The 25,065-nt window shown below is 46.6% G+C and overlaps 1 protein-coding gene across 21 annotated transcripts in view; it reads right to left on the minus strand.

The window, feature by feature from the left end:
* The window catches only part of ABI1 (abl interactor 1), a 134,360-nt gene that overhangs the window by 66,940 nt on the left and 42,355 nt on the right, over positions 1 to 25,065 (minus strand). For all 21 annotated transcript variants that reach the window (XM_068127156.2, XM_078785307.1, XM_078785303.1 and 18 more), the window contains exon 4: positions 7,482 to 7,579. In XM_068127156.2, the coding sequence (XP_067983257.1) occupies positions 7,482 to 7,579 (98 nt within the window). The remainder of the gene's footprint in view (positions 1 to 7,481; positions 7,580 to 25,065) is intronic.

The following is a 25,065-nucleotide window of genomic DNA, read 5'->3' on the forward strand; positions in this document are numbered from 1 at the left end:
CTAAACTCCCCCCTCACTCCTCCCCTTCAAAACTCCCCCCCAATCCCTCCCATTCAATTCTCCCCCCATACCATTCCTCTCCAATTCTCTCTCCTCCCCCCTCCTCCTCCAAGCTGCCTCCTCCCCACTTCGTCTCCCTTCTATCTCATACCTCCACCCCCCCAAACCTTCTACTTTCCTCTGCCCCCCCTCAAACAACCCCTCACTGTGCCGCATCCCTTCACTAGCAAACCTTTCATCCTCCTCATCCTTCCCTTTCTTGGAACTCTTCTGCAACATCTGAAACACTATCAACTGCTCTCCCTACCTCCCCCTCTCATCCTTCATCTTACCCTACTCCTCCCCTCCCCTGTCCTGTACCCGATGCTCCCCCTCTCTCTTCATTAACGGTATGGACCTCAAACATCCGGGGCCTTCGCTCAAACCTGACTGATCTCTCCATACAGGTTGCTTCTGACAATCCAGACTTGATCTGCTTAACAGAGACTTTCCTCCTTCAAGATGTCTCTGATTCCTTAATATCTCTTCCTGGTTACTCCCTCCTCCGGTATGATAGACCTGAGCCTCGGCCTGGTGGTGGGGTGGCTATCTTTGTCAAAAACTCTCTTCCTCACTCTCCTTGCACTGCTCTCTTTCCTCCTCACCCGCAGGTGTACCTCTGGTTACGGCTTCCTCTCCGCTCCCACCTTTTGTTCATATGTGTTCTGTACCGTCCCCCAAACAGTGATGACTCCATCTACATTTCAATGTCTGACAACATGGACCAACTTCTATCCACTCATCCCAACTCTCTCTTCCTCATATGTGGTGACTTCAACTGTCATCATGCCACCTGGTTGGGTGTGGGTTCCTCTCTCACTAGTCATGGCACCTCAGCAAAGGACTTCTGTGACTCACTGGGATTGACACAATCTGTCAATTTCCCGACCCGGATCTCAGCCAATGGAGTATCTTCTCTTCTAGACTTGGTTATGACAAACTTCCCTGCTAATGTCTGCTGCTCTTCTTCTGCTCCAATCGGTTCTTCTGATCATGTGCTTGTCAAAGTGGACATCTCTCTGGCCATTCTCAGAGAGCCTCCTCAGCGTCGACGAGTCTGGCATTTCACTCAGGCCGACTGGGACGGTCTTCAAGCAGCCATCAATCGTCTGGATTGGTCTCCCATCTCCACTGCCTCTGACATCAATTCTTCCTGGGAATTCTTCCAAAGCAAACTGATCTCTCTCATGCACAGATTTATCCCATCTCGCCTTCAATTGTCTTACCCTTCCTCCCGTCCATGGTACACTGAATCTTGTGGTGAGGCAGTTGCCCTGAAACAACTTGCCTTTGCCTCTTGGAAGGCTAATCCAACTGAAGGAAATCTCAGTTCCTTCCACCAAGCTCGGAACAAGTGTGTGTCTACCCTCAGGAGTGCCAGGAAGCACTATCTCTCCTCACTCAAGAATGAACTCTCAAACCTGTCTCCTTCCTCCAAATCCTGGTGGCGTCTGGTCAAATCCGTTTCTGGTGTTTGTTCCCCCTCCATCCCCTCCCTTACCTCAAATGGCCACACAGTTGACATCGCACGTGACAAAGCCGAATGCCTCAACTCTGTGTTCGCCTCGAAATCCTTAGTCCCAAACCCATCTCTCTCTGTTCCCACCTTTCCCAGTCGAACCCAACTGCTCCTGGACTCTGTGTCCTTCTCTCCTGACAAGGTGGAGGAGTTTTTTTCAAACCTCGACTCTGATTCTGCAACTGGACCAGACGGCATCAGCCCACGGGTCCTAAAATCCTGCTCTGCCGCTCTATCTCACCCTCTCTCTGTTCTTTTCACCCTATCTTTTGCTCAAGGTCATCTGCCAGCATCCTGGAAATCAGCTAACATTACCGCTTTACACAAAAAAGGTGCAAAAACAGATCCTTGCAACTACAGACCAATCAGCCTGCTCCCAATTATCAGCAAAGTCATGGAATCCATCATTGCTTCGGATATGAAATCTTTCCTCTTCTCCAATGGCTTGATCTCTGATCATCAATTTGGTTTCAGACCAGGTCACTCTACTCTGGACATGCTGCTTCTGCTGTCTCAACAATGGATGGAGGTCCTCAATGCCAAACAGGAAATCAGAGCTGTCTCCCTTGACATATCAAGGGCCTTCGATACGGTCTGGCACCCAGCTCTGCTCACCAAACTCTCCTCCTATGGTATCCATGGAAATCTCCATGCATGGCTTGCGGACTTCCTCTCTGGTCGTAGTCAACGTGTGGCCCTGAATGGATTTCTCTCATCTCCCCTTCCTGTTCAGGCTGGAGTTCCCCAAGGAAGTGTGCTGGGCCCTGTGCTTTTTCTGGTCTTTATCAATGATCTCTCTGACTCTCTGGAAAATCCTCTCTATCTCTTTGCTGATGACTCCACTCTCTGCCGCTCCATTCCTCTTCCCTCAGATCGGCAGTCTGCAGCCTCCTCACTCTCTGAAGACCTGGACAAAATCACAGACTGGTCAAACAAGTGGAACATGTCTTTCAATCCTGCCAAATCTCACTCTCTTACTATGTCTCTCCGAAAAGATCGACTGGACAACCCTCCCATCTACTTTCTCAACAATCCTCTCCAAGAAGTTCTGTCACTCAAGCTTTTGGGTCTCACTATCTGCCATGATCTTTCTTGGGAAAACCACATTTCCAAGCTGGCCTCCAAAGCCAGTCGCCGACTGGGCATCCTCCGTCGTGCGAAGTCCTTCCTCGGCACACCTGAGCTCCTCACCACATACAAGGCTTTCATCCGCAGCTCAATGGAATACTGTTCTCCCCTATGGGCTGGTGCTCCTGCCTCACACCTGGCTCGGCTTCACGCTGTTGAATCCAAAGCTTTCAAAATCATTGGAATCTCCCGCGATGAAGCTATCTCTGAGGGCCTTTCACTCACTCACCGCAGGCAGGTAGGTGGTCTTTCTGTCTTCTACCGACTCCTCTCCGGCCTTGCTCCCCCAGCTCTCTCTGTGCTCTGTCCCCCAAATATTCCTACAGGTCGCACAAGATCTGCCAGCAACCCTCTGATGGTTAAACTGCCGAAATCTCGGCTCTCTGCTCACCTTCACTCTTTCATTCCTCTTTTCTCCCGCCTGTGGAACAAACTCCCACACTCCCTTCAATCCCTCTCCTCCCTCCAGGTCTTTAAAACAGCTGTTCACCACCATCTCTTATCTTCCCCCATCCATAACCTTGATCTTTTCTACCCCCACTAATTCACCCCAGATCCACCTTGTTTGAAATTCCAACTTATTTCCTGGAAATCCTGGCAGTGTCCATATGTTTATACCTCTCCCACCCCCCCCCCTTCACATGCCTCCCCCCCTTCACATGCCTCCCCCCCTTCACATGCCTCCCCCCCAAAGCCCTCTCCCTCCCACAGATCTCTCCATGTCTCTCGGTCCCTGCTCTCAAATGTTGTGTTTGTGCCCTTCCCCCTCTCTCCCCATCTTGTCTACCGCTCCCGATGTTATTTGTTTTATGTGTCTGTTTGTCTTTCTGTGTGATTAATGTTCGCTCTTTCACGAGCCTCGATCTTGTATACAAAAAAAAAAAAAAAAAAAAAAAGAAACAAAAACCACATTTGACATTTCAAAACAAATAAATTGATCCTTGAAAGTGATGTAAACTGATATCGAACTCAATTCATGGACAGTACTGTGTTAAACTTCTGTACGTTTTCCAGAAGTATCTCTTTATTTTGCACATTAGCCAATTTTTTTTTTAACAAAAACAAAAGTTAAATTACGACTGGGATTACGGACAGTAAAATTACAGTTCAGTACTTCGTGTAACCCCCACGAGCATTCAGGAGAGCACGTACATGTTGAGGCATGCTGTTCAAGAGATTTGCCAAGGTTTGGACAGGAATCGCTTGCCATGCAGTGACAATAGCCTGCTGCAATTCACGCACAGAGGTCGACTGCTGGTCCAAGTGGTCGATTTGACACGTTAATTCTGCCCACAAGTTCTCTCTCGGATTCATATCCGGGGACATGGCAGGCCACTCCATATGCTCTACACCATGGTCAGCAAGAAAGTGCTGGATCATGCGAGCACGATGAGGCCGTGCATTGTCATCTTGGAAGACAAAGTTTCCTCGAAAGGCTGCACGAGCAAATGGAAGCAATGTTTCTTCCAGAATGGCCCTGTACTTTAACTGGTTCAGGTTTCCATTCAGAACAACCAGGTCAGTTTTTCCCCCTGCATGAAAAGCAGCCCAAACGATCACCCCACCACCTCCAGCTTGGACTCTTGGCACTATACGATCTTTGTTGTAGGCTTCATGCACTTGTCTGCGCACTCGGACGCGGCCATCTTGACGATAGACCAGAAATCTAGACTCGTCACTGAAGATCACGTGATTCCAGTGTCCTGGCTGCCATTGACGGTGCTCTCTGGCCCACTGCAATCGGCGCTGGCGGTGTTGTCTGGACAGGCGTGGCTTTCTCAGGCGATGCCTGGCACGATAGCCTGCTTGAACCAGTCGTTGGTTGACTAGCCTTCTGGATACAGGCACATTTATCAGTTGCTGCCACTCAGCCCTAAGCCGATTAGCTGACTTGGTACGGCCATTGCGGACTAACCGGTGCAGCTGGCGATCATCCCTCCTTGTGGTTCTGCGGGGACGTCCTCGCCTCGGTATTGGAGTAGGGACACCCCTCTGAGCATTTCGTTTCAGGATCTTTGACACCTGACCTTGAGTGATGCCATACTGCCGAGCAATAGCACGCTGTTTCATGCCGTAATTTCGTAAAGCCACCACTCCATGACAAACAGCATTGTCGAGTTGACGGACCATCTCCACAGGAAGCGGCAATAACTTTTGGAGACGTGCAGCAGTTGTTTTCTACTAATACAGAACGCAACAACACTTGTATACCCGACTGTGAAGCCAATCATCAAATGCACCTGTCCGTACATTTTGCCACGCCACCTGTGATATAATCCTGTTGTTGACTTCTTGCTGCGACAGACAATCAGTGACATGGTTCTTTGAACAAATAAATCACCAAAGTGCAAAAGAAACTCACCAGATTGATATACTGAGTTAAGAAAGTAAACCCAAGTCAAGAAAAAAATATATATTCCATATTAAATGCCAAGTCTGTATATCATTTATGTGCTTTGGTGTTGGCTTAGCAGTTAGGGTACTGGCTTGGGATCCTGGGATCCTGAGTTTGAATCCCGTTCGATCGATGAATTAACGCCAGGGGGGTTGACTCAGCCTGTCATCCTTCCAAGGTCGGCAAATTGAGTACCAGCTTGCTAGGATGAATGAGCCATTTGGGTATCCTGCGTCGGAGTAGAGACCCATCCAGGATTGTGCCCAATAGCCAAGGAAACTGCTTCGGAAGCCCGATGCATCGTCACGGTGCAAAAGGACTGGTCATCATTTATGGCCCCATCTCTGAATGGGGAAGAATCACTTAACAATTCTCTGATCCGGATCCGGATTTGGATCTTCACCAAAATCGAATCATTTGATCCTTGCCAGACACCCAACCTGTCCACCAAATTTAATCCGAGTCTGTCCACTACTTTTTGAGATATCCTGTTCATAGACAAGTAGACATACAGACATGGATGCAAAAGACAGACAGTGGTGAAAACATAACCTCCATCCACCTTTGGTGGCAGAGGTCACAAACCGATCAACAACCAACACTCGAAAAGGAGAGTGGCAGGAGGGAGAGGGGATTATTGGGAATGGGGTCATTTGGAATAGGAGATATCATGGGATGTGGGATGACCTTGGGTGGTGGCAAACAGCTGTCTTGAAGTCCAAGAGGGGAAAAATGGAACCGGACAGACTGGGGAAGTTGGTTCCACAGATGAGAGAAGGAACAACTGAGTGGAGATGAGCAGGGAGCCTGGATTTTGTGATTTAACAAGAGGGTTATCGGCAGATCATATGCGGCCTCCAGAAACCTGGGAGGAAGAGCCAAGAGAAGGTAGAGAGTGCAAGACCAAAAAAGAGGTGGCAAAATACAGAGGCCACCAACCTGCCTGTCATCTGAAAGTAACAGGCCGAGACACTCAGCTTCGTCATGGGAGATCAAAATGATTTTGAGGGCCTTGCTTTCCACAGCATCAAAAAGGGCAAGGTGTGAGGCAGGGATGCCAGCCCAAAGGGGAGAGCAGTACTCCCTCAAGCTGTAAATGAAGGCCTTATAGGTTGTCAAAAGTTTGTTTTGGCCAAGGACGTGCCTTTCTAGTTTGACGTCACGCGCTTAGTAACTTGCATCCTGTCTCATTTCCACAACCCTTTGAGGTGCCTTTAAAGCAACCCACCTCACCCATCTGACAAAATATGTTCAGCAGTTGTAGGTCAATAGCTTATATTTGGTTATTTAAACACATCGTAAGAGAATACTTGAAAACCCGCCTCTCCCAAGTAGAGTAACGTGAACTTATGTTTTAGTACCGTATTGTGAATGCATGAGCATATACTGAATAAAAACATAGGGGCAATACACCTGGCGTTCACCTGGTAGAATAAACGGTATACTTCACTGACTAAAGGTATTTCAAACCAATTTCAATGCTTGATAGAAGACAAGGCAGCATGTAGAATCATACTAACATAATCATAAGACTTTAAACAAAGAAACAAATATATATATATATTTTGGGGGGCGACCCCCATCTCCGCCAACCCCGTGTACCTCCTCAGACCCCAATTTTTCCAATGCCTTGAACAAACATTGGTACATCACGGAAGATGAAGGTTGTGGTGAAGTATCATCAAAATTGTGTGTGTAGGTTCTGAGAAAAAATCAAATACGTATTTTGGGGGGCAAGCCCCTCCACCTCCGTAGACCACATTAGACCCCGATTTTTTTAATGTCAGGAACAAACTTTTTGTACAATGCGGGTGGATTAAGGTTGTGGTCAAGTTTCATCAGAATTGCATGTGTAGTTTCTGAGAAGGAAGCAAACACCGATTTTGGGGGGCAACCTCCCGGTAGACCCTCAAAGGGGCAGATTATTTTAATGCCGTGAACAAACTTTGGTACATCACAGGTGATGAAGGTTGTGGTAAAGTTTCATCAAAATAGTGTGTGTAGTTTAAGAGGAAAAAGAAAATCCCTATTTTTGGGGAGTGAGGGGGGGGGGGGTCAAACCTGGATCCACTTTGACCCCCGGTAGACCCCCTTAGACTTTTTTAAATGCCATGAACAAACTTTAGTCACAACACAACAAATATCATTTGTGCCAAATTTGGTTGCAATCCCATCAGCGGTTTCGGAGAAGAAGTTTCAAATGTTTACGGACAGACAGACTGACAGACTGATGACGAGCCATTGCATGAGCTCCCCTGAACTTCGTTTCGGATGCGCTAAGAAGTGCTATGAGCATACACATATAACATGAGAATCCCCACACACACCCATCCCCCGCCCCAGCATGGAACAATGCAATTAATTTTTTTTAAGGCAGATATATTAACGGCAGCTCCATACCCAATAGTTCCCCGGCCTGCCATGGGTGGGCTTGGTGGTTTTTGTGTCGGGGGTGTAGTCCGAGACACACTGCCAGCCCGCCCATTCGGGTTGCTTCCCTGATGAAAGAGAGGGAGACGGGAGTGAGTGGAGTTTGCCAGTTAAAAAAAAGGTTAGAAACAAAACAAGTTTGCCATATGACAGTGAGAACGAGGACAGGCAGATAACAACCGTCAATGACGAGGGGCAAAACCTATTAGCTGTCCCCAGGACCAATGGGAAGCAACAAATCTGATACCTAAGTAAGGAGCAACATTTGATAAATGCCGTCAATCAAGATTTTTAAAAGAAAAGAAAGAATAAATCAGCCAATGCAAAGGACTGGTAAACTCAAACAATGACAATTGCAAATGGCCTACTCGTGCAATTTACAACAAGTGTGTATGGTCACGGATGCATGCAAAACCAACGCTGTAAAACATGTGCAATGGCGAAACCAAGTATGAACAATAAATCACTCAATCGGTGAATGGATCGATCAACTGGAAGAAAAACGAATGAAGACAAAAATTTCACTAAATCGCATACACATTGCCAGTGAAGGAGAGGTGGGGATCGTAGAGGGAGAAGCACAAAGCACAATCTTACCTTCGCCTTCAGCAACCACTTGATGCATAATGAAGCAAAATAGAAAAAGCAGAATAAGTTTGGGCAAGCAAATAAAAGACCTTTGCAAAAAGCTACTTCGCAAAAAATGACCAATGGCAAATTACAAAAGTGGATAACAAAATACATTTAGCATAGCACGGCACAAATGCTTGTAATTGCTCTGATCATTTATCGTCGGTGAAAATGAAGAAACTGCATCTAATTTCATTCAATTAAAGTGGACAATATCCTGTTTCAACAAAAAATTGAACCCAATGTGAGGAAGTGAAATATCTACCTCTTGATTGCACTTGTCGAAACTCGCCAAGCCAAACAATTTAATTTTAAAGCAGTATTAATGATGGCCAGACGGTAACTGCCGGTCCAACCATACAAGGTCATCTAGAATTTGAGGGTGGAAGGTACACAGAGTTCTTCCACCGAAATCCTTGGGATACACCTTGAAAACAAAGAATACCTCTCAGAGAGAACTCTTCCACTAGGCACACTTCCCACTCAGGTAAAGTATCCTTCAGATTGAGGAAGTACTCTGTGCAAGTTTGGCAATGGATCCATCGAGTCAGAGTCCAGGAAATCGTTGTATTTTCCACTTTTTCCAAGTGTGTGCCATAATCTACCATAACCCAGTGTTTGTCACTTCTGACATCGTGTCCAGGCTGCACTCCAGCCCTTCTAATAATGTTCCCCAGTGTAACAGAGTGGAACATACAGGTAGTGTGCAAAAAAAAAAAGGAAACACCTGGGTAAATGAGGGACACCAAGCAGCAGCATCCACACAGATGTGGCCCTTGTTTTAATTAACCAAAGAACATCCCAGTATGCTTAGCGTAATGTATAAAAATGTTGCACAAGCCTCATTGCCTACAATTATGGCTAAAATAGCTGCAAGAGGAGACCCCCACAATGCCCCCATCCCCAGATCACGTGGTTGCCCAATGGTTTGATGAGCATGACAATGATGTTATCCATATGTCATGGCCTTTTCAGTCACCAGATGTTAACCCAATCGAGCATTTATGGGATATTCTGGGATGCATGAGACAGCGTTTTCCACCCCCAAACAGGTGTGTGCTGATTGGCTTTCCCATGGAAGAATGGTGCCGCATCCCTCCTGCAGAATTCCAGATGCTGGTGGGCTCCATGCCATGGCACGTAGAGGCCGCAATGGCTGCACATGGGGGCCCAATGTCCTATTACAATGGGCCCAACTTTGCTTTATGTGGGAAGCATGGAGATTTGCGAGGATGCGCCACTGACTTTGCTCTAGTTTTATCCTTGCACAGAAATACAGGTGAAAATTTATTCAACACAAAATAATACAAGCGTTACGCCTAGGTCCCCCGTCGGTGAAGTGATGCGAGTTGACAAAGTGGAAGACGCAAGGCGGCCATCTTGGATTTTGACGTGGTGGCACAATTTTCAATAGCGTTCTCCCTTATGCGTAGATACATCCACACACCAGATTAGAAGTTGGTACTTTGCAAATTTTTCAAGATATTCCTCTCACAAGGTTCAGACATATATATGGTGGCGGCCATCTTAGATTTTGACGTGGCGACCAAATTTTCAATAACGTTCTCCCTTATGCGTAGATACACCCACACAACAGATTAGAAGTTGGTACTTTGCAAATTTTTCAAGATATTCCTCTCACAAGGTTCAGACATATATATGGTGGCGGCCATCTTGGATTTTGACGTGGCGACCCAATTTTCAATAGCGTTCTTCCTTATGCCTAGATACACCCACACACCAGATTAGAAGTTGGTACTTTGCAAATTTTTCAAGATATTCCTCTCACAAGGTTCAGACATATATATGGTGGCGGCCATCTTGGATTTTGACGTGGCGACCCAATTTTCAATAGCGTTCTTCCTTATGCCTAGATACACCCACACACCAGATTAGAAGTTGGTACTTCGCTTATTTTTCAAGATATTCAGCTCACAAGGTTCAGACATACATGGCGGCGGCCATCTTGGATTTTGACGTGGGTTGCACCCACACAACAAATTCGAATGCCGTCCTTCGCTTATGCAAGCACGCACGTACGCACGCACGCACGCACGCACGGACGAACAGGAAAACCATAGTCCCCCTTTCGCTCCGCGGTGTGACGGGGGACAAAAAACATGCTTCAATCTTTTATGCCTCCGCTGCTGAAAGCATTATGTTTTCGGTTTGTCTGTCCGTGATCACGTTTTGTTGCCGTGGTAACTTGTGAACCACCACTCGAGATTTCAACCATACTTGACAAACATATGGACTGCAAAACAAAGATGAACCGATTAAATTTTAGAGTGAACAGGTCAAAGGCCATGTGATCTTTGAAAATCATTTTCCAGACCATAACTCCACTTAGAAGCGTGTGTGTATACAGTGCATTCAGAAAGAATTCAGACCCCTTCACTTTTTTCACATTTTGTTATGTTGCAGCCTTATGCTGAAATCGTTTAAATTCATTTTTTCCCTCATCAATCTACACTCAATACCCCATAATGACAAAGAGAAAACAGGATTTTAGAAAGTTTTGCAAATTCATTAAAAAGAAAAAACTGAAATATCACATTGACATAAGTATTCAGACCCTTAACTCAGTACTTAGTTGAAGCACCTTTGGCAGCGATTACAGCCTTGAGTCTTCTTGGGTATGACCTGACAAGCTTTGCACACCTGGATTTGGGGATTTTCTGCCATTCTTCTCTGCAGATCCTCTCAAGCTCTGTCAGGTTGGATGGATGGGGACCGTCGGTGGACAGCCATTATCAGGTCTCTCCAGAGATGTTCGATTGGGTTCAAGTCGGGGCTCTGGCTGGGCCACTCAAGGACCTTCACAGAATTGTCCCGAAGCCACTCCTGCGTTGTCTTGGCTGTGTGCTTAGGGTCATTGTCCTGTTGGAAGGTGAACCTTCGGCCCAGTCTGAAGTCCTGATCGCTCTGTTTCAGGTTTTCATTAAGGATATCTCTGTACTTTGCTCCATTCATTGTTCCCTCAACCCTAAACAGTCCCCCAGTCCCCCAGTCTCTGCTGCTGAAAAACACCCCCACAGCATGATGCTGCCACCACCATGCTTCACCGTTGGGATGGTATTGGGCAGGTGATGAGCGGTGCCTGGTTTCCTCCAGACATGACGCTTAGAATTGAGGCCAAACAGTTCAATCTTGGTTTCATCAGACCACATAATCTTGTTTCTCACAGTCTGAGAGTCCTTTAGGTGCTTTTTTGCAAACTCCAAGTGGGCTTTCATGTGTCTTTCACTGAGGAGAGGCTTCCGTCTGGCCACTCTGCCATAAAGCCCAGATCGGTGGAGTGTTGCAGTGATGGTTGTCCTTCTGGAGGTTTCTCCCATCTCCACACAGGATCTCTGGAGCTCAGCCAGAGTGACCATCGGGTTCTTGGTCACTTCTCTTGCCAAAGCCCTTCTCCAACGATTGCTCAGTTTGGCCGGGCGGCCAGCTCTAGGAAGAGTCCTGGTTGATCCAAACTTCTTCCATTTAAGAATTATGGAGGCCACTGTGCTCTTGGGAACCTTCAATGCAGCAGAAAATGTTTTGTAGGCTTCCCCAGATCTGTGCCTCGACACAATCCTGTCTCTGAGCTCTGCAGGCAGTTCCTTCGACCTCATGGCTTGGTTTTTGCTCTTATACGTATGCATTGTCAGCTGTGAGACCTTATATAGACAGGTGTGTGCCTTTCCAAATCATGTCCAATCAATTGATTTTACCACAGGTGGACTCCAATCAAGGTGTAGAAGCATCTCAAAGATGATCAAGAGAAATGGGAGGCACCTGAGCTAAATTTCAAGTGTCATAGCAAAGGGTCTGAATACTTATGTCAATGTGATATTTCAGTTTTTTCTTTTTAATAAATTTGCAAAACTTTCTAAAATCCTGTTTTCTCTTTGTCATTATGGGGTATTGAGTGAAGATTGATGAGGGAAAAAATGAATTTAAACGATTTTAGCATAAGGCTGCAACATAACAAAATGTGAAAAAAGTGAAGGGGTCTGAATACTTTCTGAATGCACTCACTGTATGTGCCTCTAATTTTTCATGTGACCTATGAGATCAAACGGAACAGCAGGCTGACATCTAATTTTTGTGGAGACATATCCGATGATCGATTCCCATCAAATTCTACTTTCTATTTTTTTGACTAATCCCTCCAGCAACTTTGCCTGGGATTAGAAATCAGGATGAGGAACATCCTTCGAGCACAAACATCCTCACTTCGAGCACAAAAGATAATCGCTGCACAAAAGTTTTCTTAATTGTAGTAGAGGAAGGATAGGGCTACATTTTAAAATATTTTTATGCCTCCGCCCCCAAAGGTGGCCGGAGACATTATGTTTTCAGGTTGTCCGTCCGTCCGTCCGTACTGACTAAACCTCATTTTCTCAGCAACCACATGGCTGATTGAGACGAAACTTTCAGGGTAAGAGTGACACCTATGCAGAATGATTTTATGATAGTTGTGATGTCATAGGTCACGTGGTATGGCAGCCATCTTGGAATAAACTCAAATAATTAAAAACTATTTCTCGGAAACCCCCGATTGGAAAAATTTGAAACTTCGCACGTTGTCAAGTACTCCCAATGGGGACCAAAGCCTACTAATGATGACATCATAAGTGAAGTGGTATACCAGCCAAAAATGTTATAATCGAATTCGTTATCCTAAAAATCTGAAATTGCATGCACATGATCTATGACCCATTTGTGTTGAAATATTAAATTTATTGTGCTGTTCTTCTTTTAATCTGGTTTGGCAGCCATATTGGATTTAACCTAAAACCTTAAAAAAACATCTTCTCCCAAACCACCAAATCGATTGACTCGAAACTTTACATGTGTCATTGACTAGGCATGGCGATTAAAAGTTGATCACTAAAATATAATTGGTCACATGATGTGGCAGCCATATTGGATTGAAGGAAAATATTAAATAATTATATCTCTGAAACCGCTTACCCTATCGATGCTAAGTTTTACAAATATCTACCACCATTGTTGCATATCGTTTTAAAATGATGATGTCGTAGGTCACGTGGTTTGGCAGCCATCTTGAATAGAAAAACGAACCTTATCTGATCAACACGAAACTTCACAAATGTGATCCCAGACACATACATATGCAGAGTGTACATTTTTTAAGGTCATATGTCAAGTGGTGTGGTAGCTATATTAGCTGGAAAGTCAATATATATTTTTTAATCCCTTGTCCGAAAACACTTCACCGATTGATGTGAAACCTGTCATAGCTGGTGAAAATGTGATAATTGAAAACAGCTGAAGGGATTTAAATCAAACTGGTTTATTTTTAGGACAGTGAACTAGGGCATCTACCCATTGTTGAACTATGCGGAGGCATAATGGCGACACAGTCACATTGCTCTATTTATTTGTGAAATTATTCCCCACAGCTCAGATGGTGACTGACACCACAGAAAAGCTGCATTATTTTTATTTGGTGTAGTACTTCAATAAAAGTGGGAATATTGGACTTCCCAAAGACACAGATTCCACCGATATACTGTACAGTATACTACTACTAGCAGAGAGCTGTGGTAAAAATAGCACGATGTTGGAGGAAGAAAAAAAAAAAAAAAAAAAAATGGGGGAAGTTGAAAGAGCTCAAAAACGGGAGTATATATTTTCTTAGTTGGAAAGAAAAATATAATTATTTTCTGGATTGATTGAGGCAGTAGTCTGTTGCCTATACACCTCCAGGATTCAATATTTTGTCCAATTGATTTTGAGAGGTTTGGAATCATTTGAAGTAAATTAAAAAAAAAAAAAAATCTCCACAAGGAGCGTTTCCATGTTTCAGAGGGAGACAGAGACAGAGACAGAGACATGCAGCATTAGCCTATAATATTGTTGTGGTTTTTCGGAAACCACTCAGAGGCAATGGCAACCACCATACAGGTCCCTTACTGTTGTAATTCCCATAGTGTAAGGTCAGAATAGCACCTTCCCCTGGTATATTGGGTTATTATGTGATAAAATGCGTCGGTGAAGGGTAGAAAGCTTTTTCCCTGTTTTTCCTAGGGGGTAATTGTTTCATGTGCGCAGCGTGTCTCGTGACATATGTGCGGTTGTTTTAATCTAGATTACAGGTTTACAGGCCGTAAGTAATTCCCATATGGTGCAAAAGTGTAGAGACGATTCAACCGCAGCTCAATGGAATACTGCTCTCCCCTCTGGGCTGGTGCTCCTGCCTCACACCGAGCTCGGCTACACGCTGTAGAAACCAAAGCTTACAGAATCATTGGAATCTCCCACGATGAAGCTGATTGCGAGGGCCTTTCACTCACTCACCGCAGGCAGGTAGGCGGTCTGTCTTCTACCGACTCCTTTCCGGCCTAGCTCCCCAGCTCGATCTGTGCTCTGTCCCCCAAATATTCCTACAGGTCGCACAAGACCTGCCAGAAACCCTCTTCTGGTGAAATTGCAAAAATCAAGACTCTCTGCTCACCTTCACTCCTTCATTCCTCTTTACTCCCACCTCTGGAAAAAAACTCCCTCACTCTCTTCAATCCCACTCCTCCCTCCAGGTCTTTAAAACAGCTGTTCACCACCATCTCTTATCTTCCCCCATTAATTTACCCCAGATCCACCGTTTTGAAATACCAACTTCTTTCCTGGACGTCCTTGCAGTGTCCATGTATTTTATACTTCTCCCACTCCCCCCCCCCTCCCCCCATCCCCTTCCCACGCCGCCTCCCCCCAAGCCCTCTCCCTCCCACAGATCTCCCGATGTCCCTGCTCTCACATGTTGCGTTTGTGTGCTTCCCCTTCTCTCCCCATCTTGTCTACCGCTCCCCCTATTATATGTTTTATGTGTCGGTTTTTTAAATTTTTGTGATTAATGTTAGCTATTTCACGAGCCTCGATCTTGTATTCAAAAAAAAAAAAAAAAAAAAAAAAACATTTGATGGCACGCTAAAGCCAAACCATAACTCACTATTTCGCATAATCTTTCCTTCATACACGATACATAATGATTATGATATGTTTTATATACATAATGTTTATGATATGTTTTATATACATAATGTTTATGGGTGTGGTGGAGGCTTGCTTCGATCTCTCCACAGCATCGAAGTCCTTTCTATTCCAAGGGTGTGGTGCTGACCGGGCCGCCGTGGTGTTCGCATTACAGCCCGACCGAATATCGTCGCTTCGTGGCCGCCGCCGAAATCCAGTGCGGCATGGGCGATTCTGCCCCTGTTTGGAGAACACCCAGCGAGGCCTTCATCGGGGCCGAGCGAGCAAGGCTTCCGCTGCTGAAATCCAGCGCGGCTTGGGCGATTCTGCCCCTGTTTGGAGAACACCCAGCGAGGCCTTCATTGGGGCCGAGCGAGCAAGGCTTCCGCTGCCGAAATCCAGCGTTGCTTGGGCGATTTTGCCCCTGTTTGGAGAACACCCAGCGAGGCCTTCATCGGGGCCGAGCGAGCAAGGCTTCCACTGTTGAAATCCAGCGCGTCTTGGGCGATTCTGCCCCTGTTTGGAGAACACCCAGCGAGGCCTTCATCGGGGCCAAGCGAGCAAGGGCGTGCCGGGACCTGGTTCGCGCCATTGACCGAGTGTTCGCACCAACCGGAGCTGTTTTCAGATCACGTGCTGATGTCCTTGGACTTCGCGCCAGGCTTTGGGCCGACATGGTGTGGTGCTGACCGGGCAGACGTGGTGTGGTGCTGATCGGGCTGACGTGGTGTGGTGCTGACCGGGCCGACGTGGTGTGGTGCTGACCGGGCCGCCGTGGTGTGGTGCTGACCGGGCCGACGTGGTGTGGTGCTGACCGGGCCGCCGTGGTGTGGTGTTGACCGGGCCGCCGTGGTGTGGTGCTGACCGGGCCGCCGTGGTGTGGTGCTGACCGGGCCGCCGTGGTGTGGTGCTGACCGGGCTGACGTGGTGTGGTGCTGACCGGGCTGACGTGGTGTGGTACCAGGCCGACGTGGTGTGGTGCTGTCCGGACCGATGTGGCGTGGCATGGTGCTGACCGGGCCGCTGTGGCGTGGTGCTGACGGGGCCCCTGCAGCCGTGATGCTGACGCCACCCTCCCCCCCCCCCCCCCCCACTCCCCCCAGAATTTCAATGTTTTAAACGTTTCCCAGTGTGTACCCTGGATTAGAATAGGTACACCGTATCCCTGCGTGTCGTAAGAGCCGACTAAGAGGGTTGACGTCAGGAAGGGCATCCGGCCATAAAAAAATATTGCCTCAAAAAGAGAACCATGACAATTACAACTACATATGGGCAGGGTACAGCCCGAAGTGGAGATCGGTTTCTGAGGTTTGGGACATGGAATGTAGGGACAATGACAGGGAGATCAGGAGAAGTGGTGGAAGTATTGGTCAGAAGAAGAGTGGACATATGTTGTGTGCAAGAGACGAGATGGAAGGGAAGTGGTGTGAGATTGGTGAAGGGTAGGCAGGGACAGAAATACAAGTTTGTGTGGCAAGGGTGCCTGGAGGGCGTGAATCGTGTTGGTGTCCTGTTTTCTGAGGAGTTTGTAGACAGTGTGGTGAGTGTGACTAGAGTGAGTGATAGGTTGATGATGGTGAAAATGATGATTGGAAAGCTCTTGGTGAACGTAATCTCGGGATATGCTCCACAGGTTGGTCGGAGCGATGAAGAGAAGGACAAGTTCTGGTGTGCGATAGAGAAGCTGATGGAAAACGTGAAAGATGAGGAAGTTGTGGTGGTAGGAGGAGACCTAAATGGACATGTGGGAAGGAGTATGGATGGTTTTGAGGGAGTTCATGGGGGTTACGGATATGGTGTGAGAAATGGAGAAGGTGAAAGGATTTTGGAGTTTGCTGATGGAGCTGATTTGTTGATTTGTAATACTCAGTTCCAGAAAGAGGATAATAAGCTTGTTACATACACGTCAGGTAGGTCGACGACAACCGTTGACTACCTGATGGTGCGTAGGCGAGATAGGGGGCACCTCCAGGACACAAAGGTGATCCTGGGGGAGGAGGCTGTTTCACAGCACCACTTGGTTGTCTGCGACATAAGGGTGAAAGGTGCGAGGAGAGCTCGTCGGGTGAAGTACCAACCGAGAATGAAGGTGTGGAGGTTGAAAGAGGTGACAGTAAGGGAGGCATTAAAAGAGGCTGAGTAGGGTATAGGATGATGTGGTTGAGCTTGAAAGTGGTTGGATGTCAATGAAAGCTAGTCTGTTGGGAGCCATTGGTGAGGTATGTGGATGGATAAAAGGACCACCGAGGCACTCGGAAACATGGTGGTGGGATGATGAAGTTGGAAAGAGGATTGACGAGAAGAGGAAGAAGTTCAAGGAGTGGCAGAAGGCGAAGGGTACGGGAGCAGAAACAGCAGAGCATGAAAGTGATGAGGCAGCCAAGAAGGCTGCAAAGAAAGAGGTAGCAAAGGCGCAGAAGGCATGTAGGAAAATGTTCGGAGAACGCTTGGATTCGGAAGAGGGTCAGAGAGCAGTATTCAGGATTGCAAAGCAGATAGCGAAAGAGAGGTGTGATGTGACGGGGGTGAGTTGCTTGAAGGATGAAGTGGGACAAATCGTTGTCGACCCAGATGGAATTAAAGGAAGATGGAAAGGATATGTGGAAATGCTGTTGAATACAGAGAATGAATGGGATGGCAACATAGAGAGTAACCCAGTTTTAGGACCGGCAGAGAAGATAAATGAGAAGGAAGTTGAGGAAGCGATAAAAGCAATGAAGAGTAGAAAAGCGGGAGGGCCGACGGGAGTTGTGGGAGATATGTTGAAGGCAGCAGGAAGTTGGGGTGTGAAGAGAATGACAGAGATCTGTAATCTGGTGGTGAAAGAAGGCCGCATTCCAGTGGATTGGGAACTGAGTACCCTCGTCCCTCTATACAAGGGGCAAGGTGACCCTCTGGACTCCTGGATTGTGGCTCGTACCGAGCGATAAAGTTATTGGAGCATGGAATGAAGGTATTGGAAAGGGTGTTGGAGAGGAGGATAAGGAGGAAAGTGAAGATCGACGAAATGCAGTTTGGATTTATGCCAGGAAGAGGAACGACAGACACGCTTTTCATTGTGAGGCAGTTGCAGGAGAAGTACATGGAGAAGAGGAAGAAGTTATTTCTTGGGTTTGTTGATCTGGAGAAAGCATTCGATAGGGTTCCACGCAAAGTATTGACATGGGCATTGAGGAAGTTAGGAGTGGAGGAATGGTTGATCAGAATAGTGATGGCAATGTACAAAAGAGCGTGCACACTGCACAGCTGTAAGGACGAAGGACGGGAACAGTGGTGAGTTTGAGGTGAAGGTGGGAGTGCATCAGGGGTCGGTACTAAGTCCACTACTATTTGTAGCTGTGATGGAGGTGCTGGCTCAGAACGTAAAGGAGGGTTTACCGTGGGAGTTGTTGTATGCAGATGATCTGGTGTTGATTGCGGAAAGTATGGATGGACTGAAGGAAAAGCTGAACAAGTGGAAGGAATGTATGGAGGCAAAAGGAATGTATGGAATGTATGGAGAAGGTGAATATCGGAAAGACGAAGGTGATGGCAAGTGGTAAAGCATGTGGTGAGGTGGAAAGAACTGGGAAGTGGCCCTGTGCTGTGTGCAGGAAGGGTGTCGGGGTGAACTCCATTCAATGTACAATGTGCGCTGAGTGGGTTCATCAAAAATGTAGTGGTCTGAGAGGGTCATTAACCAGTGTGGCAGCTACATTCAAATGTAAGGTGTGCACAGAGGGAGCTGCAGATGGAGGAAATGTTGAGTTGGATCTTGGAGACGGCGTGAAGCTGGAAGGTGTAAAAACATTTTGCTACCTTGGAGACATGCTGAATGGAGAAGGTGGATCAGACTCGGCAACAGTTGCTAGAGTGAGATGTGCATGGAAGAAGTTTCGGGAACTGAGTGGCGTGCTGATGAGGAGGGGAGTGTCGTTGAAGCTGAAGGGAAAGGTGTATGCTGCATGTGTGAGAAGTGTTACGATTTATGGGAGCGAGACATAGGTAATGAACGCAGAGCAGCAACGAAGGTTGGAAAGCGTGGAAATGCGAATGGTTCGGTGGATGTGTGGAGTATCGTTGAGAGAGAGGAAGACAAATGATGAATTGTGAAAGATGATGGGACTAGAGCCTGTGATTGATGCTGTGAAGAGGAACAGGTTGAGATGGTTTGGTCATGTGTTGAGGAAGGATGAAAGTGACTGGTTGAGAAGGGTGATGGAAATGAATGTAGAAGGAAGTAGAGGATGGGGAAGACCGAGAAAGACTTGGTTAAAGATGGTGGAAGAAGAAATGCGGGCAAAGGGGTTAACAAGGAGAGATGCAGAAAATAGGGCAAAATGGAGAAGATTGTCATGGGGGCCGCAAGGCTAACCCCCGCTCTAGCAGGGAAAATGGCTTTGACTTTGCAAAAGTTGACTTTGCAATAATTTATTCAACAAAAAATTGTTGCACAGCATGCACAATTGCATGCACAGCTCGTTTCAAATCCCCCCACAACATCTCGATGGGATTTAGATGCGGGCTTTGACTTGGCCATTCCAGAACCCTCCATTACTTTCTTTTCAGCCATTCCTTGGTGGATTTACTGGTATGTTTAGGGTCATTGTCATGTTGCAAGGTCCACCTTCGATTGAGCTTCAACATTCCGACAGATGGCCTCACATTATCCTCAAGCACCCTCTGGTACAATGAAGAATTCATAGTGGATTCTATGATGGTGAGCTGCCCAAGCTGCCCCAAACCATAATATTTCCGCCACCATGCTTTACAGTGGTATCAGGTTCTTGTGGTCAAATGCTGTCTTTGCTTTTCGCCAAACATGTCTTCTGGTACTGTGGCCAAATAGCTCTACCATTGACTCATCTGTCCAGAGCACATTGTTCCAGAAGTGCTGGTCTTTGCCTTGGTGTTCATTGGCAAACTTTAGTCTTGTCCTGATGTTCTTTCTGGACAGCAAAGGTTTCCTCCTGGCACACCTCTCATGTAGATCAAATTTGTGCAGCCTCTTTCTAATGGTAGACTCGTGCACTTTGACATCAACAGTGGCAAGAGCTACCTGTAGGTCCCGTGATGACATTCTGGGGTTCTTAGAGACTTCTTTCAGCATCTTGCGGTCTGCTCTCGGGCTGAACTTGCTGGGGTGGCCTGACCAGAACAAGTTGGCAGTTGTTTGGAATGTTCTCCACTTGTAGATGATCTTCTGGACAGTCGAATGATTGATTTCAAATTGTTTGGAGATCTTTTTAAATCCCTTCCCAGACTCGTAGACATCTATAACCTTCTTTCTGAAGGCCTCAGAGAGCTCTTTTGATCTAGGCATGGTGCCGCCTACTTCAACAACAAAGAGCAAACCAAATTAAATGTCTGAGGTTTAAATAAGACAGGTTCCTCCAAGATCCTCTCTAACGATGTTCTAATCATTTGCACCTGAGCTGGTGCACCTGATTCTAATTTTAGGTATTTGAAGTAGTGATACATGTAGGGGATTACTTACTTTTTCCACATGCGAAATTCGCATTTATGTTTATTTAAATTATACAATGGACTACAAAATGTAAATGATTCATGATATTTGTTATATTATATCACCTTTATCTATCAATATTGTTGAAATGAAGATCAAATAGCTGTATGTTGAAAAAGTCCAAACTTTACATGGGGTGTACTTACTTTTTCACGTGACTATGTTTATGATACATAATGTTTTCCTTTATTCCATCAGAATGACCGTTTATTAATACAGATTTTTAGTTACACTTCTTTCCTGTGCACCCATTAAATTCCATGACATTAAGGCATTATTCACACTGTTCATTGCTCCCAGATACAAAGCCTCGACGACTCCCTCACCACAACCTCACCTTGATTACCCACGTACCTCTTCATTACCTCCTTCACCTCATCCGCCGACTCATCCACGCTCGTCACAGGTACCGCTGGTTTGGGAGTGCAAGAGGTACGCACACCGGCAAGAACTTTGTGAACCTCATTTAATCACCACATAATAATCAGACGTTGACTGGCCATTGACATCCTGTGAGCCGTAAATCGCTCTTTCAATCCCCACAAACAGTTTACAAGCTCTCAGAGTTTGCCCCGTGCCTGTAACATGGCACATGCCACAAGCCAAGCCCTATGTTAATCCAGGAGAGCTCCATACCATGCCACAATTTTGAGATGGAATAAGGGAAGGTCGTAATGGTCTGACGTGGGCGCAGCTAAATGGTGCTGCGCCTATCGGCAGCCGTATTTTCACCAAGAGTTCATTTTGATCTGGTTGTTGGCCCCGCGCCAAAGCATTATAAAAGAGCCACAGGGGATTGGCTGAGTTCGCTGGTTCTGGCCTTGATCTGGTGGGAGCTCTAGTTCGGGTTCATCGCTTGTGAAAGGATGCTCTAGAAGTGGTGCTCGTGTGGGCGGGGCAAGTTGGGCGTCGAGGCACATTGACGGAGCAAAGAGTCCATCGGCCCGGGCCATAGCCAAGCCACGCTGCATATATCTATTAGTTCTCACACAGTAGGCTATTATCTCACACTTTGTTCTCTGCTTTCATAGTGTAACGATCGTTCTTACTGAACTCAAGAGCTCAACGACGAGGCAGTGCACCACCAACTGTTCTTTTCAGAGCAACAGCCCAACTCCTCTGGAGCGGCCACCAACTGATAACGCATCTTCGCATTTTCTCTTGCACTACACGCCTTTAGAAGCATGACACACATGACACCCTGCACTCGATACAGTCACCGCATTACAAGACACTACAAGTATTGCTCCTTTTTACCCCTCCTTTCACGTTGTCGCAGCATGACTTGGGTTACATGACTGCTCCCGCCCGAGAGATCCGAGGGTAACCGAGGATAACCCCCTCTTAGTAGACCCGAAACCCAGGGCCGTAGCAATATATACTACGACAAGCACCTACAGGATGGGCCAAAGGGATTGTGGTATTATCCTTATTCAAACGTATAATTCAAAATACCAACTCGTTGCGTAATTCAAAGCACCTCACTGCACTGGAAAACGTGGGGACTTGCGGACCCTCTCCCATCTGGAGCGGCGCTACACGATACACATTTACATATATATGCATGTTCTGTGCCGAAAACAGCCATGCCTGACAAAGTGACAAATCACAGCATAATTGGAGGGAGGGTGTTGACCACTGGTCCATTCAACACAAACTTCTCCAACTTTTATCACACAGGTTAAAATTGCAGCAATATAATGATGTGATAATCCATGGCTAAGAAATCAACAATAAAAGCAGCTTCACACCATGGCAGCTCCTGTTCAAAGGAACCGAGTTAACACATTTTCCAAGATGGTGTTTCACAAAGCCAATTGCTTCAGGTACAAAATAAATAGCAATTTACTGCTAAAGCTAGGCTGCAGTACATCAACAGAATACCAAAAACAAGACCAATAGTCTGTTATAGCCAGGTGTTACGTGGTCCTCCCGGTAACTACCTGGTCTCGGTGACCCCCGGACCGTAGGAGGCACCCCGCCAGAAAGATATATGATTTATACGCTTTCGTAACGCAATCAATATGAATTCCAGTCAATAAGAAACCCCACACCAAGGATCCAGAGTAATCAATAATATATTCCCCCAAGGAATCAACAATCAACAACCATCAACAATCCACAATCAACAATCAATCACCAATATGATTAAGATGGCCATCTTATATATGTGTGTCCCCTTTCCCCACTCCCGACCCCTTGGGTACTCACGACCCCTTTGGTCTCTGTCCCTCACAATGTCTCTGGGCCCCTCCTGACCAAGATGATGGTCGGCTTCTCCGCACACGGGCGGTTGAACAAACCCCTGGCTGACGTGCTCCCAAACGTGCACGTCACGTACCGGGAACAACGGTTGCAGCGCGCACCTCCTTGCCAAGCAACGCGGGCAAAGCAACGCGCGGCTTGTCCAGCGCGCGAGGCCCAAGGTGCGACCCGTACGCGTCCTTGTAGACGGTGAGGCGAACTGTGTAGGACGCTGGGTTCCGTGCACGAACCCACGGCAACTTGATGTGTCAAGGGGTAATTCCTTTCGCCAGATGGGTTTCCCAACGCAGCGTCAGACGCTGCTCGATATCGATACCCTCGCCTCGGAGCTCGGCGAGGAAGAAGAAGAAGATCGTCGCTTCTCCAGGACCTCGTGTCTTTTTTCTTCCGTTTCCGGTCTCCTTTTTCCCAGAAGGGCTCCTGACCCTTTAATCACAACAACCTTTAATCGACTACACATTGATAAGCAAAGACCTGAATAGTAATTCACATGAATTCGTAACACCAGGCTTGTTTGATACTTTAGTTGAAGAGGATAGTATGACCTGGGTGGGGATATGAGTTAGAAAATAATGTAAGTAATATTTTTTTGCATTGAGACACTTGTTTTTTTCTGTTTCGAGTCAACGATGAACCAACCATACACCACTTCAATCTAGAAACTTTACAATAACGACAAAGGGATTGCACTGTTATGATTATATTTACTATATTATTAGCATTAATGCTATTATTATTATTATTATAAAAACAATACTGCTGTATTATAATAATAATAATAATAATAATAATAATAATAATAATAAAAAAATCGGTTTATTCCAAAAAGACTTTCGCAGCCATAGGCTGAATTACAGTCCTTTTACAAATACTGCATTTTGATTACAATAATGACATAAGATGCAGCAAGATGTTGGGTGTTGGGCAAGCAGCTAGGGTGAGGGCTTAGGATCCTAGGATCCTGGGTTCGAATCCCGGTCAATCGCTGAATTAACGTCAGGGGGTTGACTCAGCCTGTCATCCTTCCGAGGTCGGAAAATTGAGTACCAGTTCACTGGTAATTCCCTGTTTGTCGTAAAAAAAAAAGGCGACAAAAAGGGTTGGCGTTAGGAAGGGCATCCGGCCGTAAAACATTGCTTCAAAAAGGGGACCAAAAAACAACAACAACCACGGTCCCCGAAAAAGGCCAACCCCCGCTTGCAGGGAAAAATGGCCTCTAAAGGTGGTTATTTATATATTATATAAGATGCAAGTTATAAAATGCATAAACCAATATAAAGTTATTTCAACACAAAAAGGCCAGAAGGAAAATATGAAAGACAATATAAAGTATTGCAATTTAAAATATCAAAATCATGAAGTAGATCAAAACAATCAATTGTGGTAGTGTAGACCCAGAGTGGTGCACAGCAAAGGCACCATGAAGTGTAGCGAGAAATAATAAATAAATAAATAAAGCTGTACCAAGCATCTCCATGAAGTTTAACCAGACTGAAGAAGCCATGGAGTCTGCGACATTGACCGTCTCCCCGACCTCCATCCCACAACTCCGGCCATATCCACAGCGAAACATGCACACCACAACTCTAGCGAAAACACAGAGAAGTCCCATGCACACGCACCAGTGAACACGAAGGTCCACACGCAGACCAAGCATCGGGCGGAGGGGCGCAGGAACAAGCACGGTGGTGGGCTCGATGGCGAGCAGATCAAGTCATGAGCAGAGGGAGGGCAACCATGGCAGGAAGGGAGTGCTCATCTGTGATGCCAAGGCAGATCCAAAACGTCGCCGACAAAACCAAAGAAAAGCATGCAACACAGAGCCAGGTGTGCAACGCCGACAGAGCCTTTAATACCTGCCGACAGAGCCTTTAATACCTATGGAAGCCAGGTGTGCAACGGAGAGTCAGGTGCGCAACGGAGAGCCAGGCGCGCAACGGAGAGCCAGGCGCGCAACGGAGAGCCAGGCGCGCAACGGAGAGCCAGGCGCGCAACGGAGAGCCAGGCGCGCAACGGAGAGCCAGGCGCGCAACGGAGAGCCAGGCGCGCAACGGAGAGCCAAGCGTGCAACGCAGAGCCAGGCGCGCAACGCTGAGCCAGGCGTGCAACCAGGAGCCGAATCCATCAAAATCCAGGGCAGTTCCCGTCTAGCCAGCAGCCCAAGGACAGCACGGG

Source organism: Myxine glutinosa, chromosome 10 (genome assembly GCF_964187855.1).
Source record: "Myxine glutinosa chromosome 10, kmMyxGlut1.1, whole genome shotgun sequence".
NCBI classification, from domain to species: Eukaryota; Metazoa; Chordata; class Myxini; order Myxiniformes; family Myxinidae; genus Myxine; species Myxine glutinosa.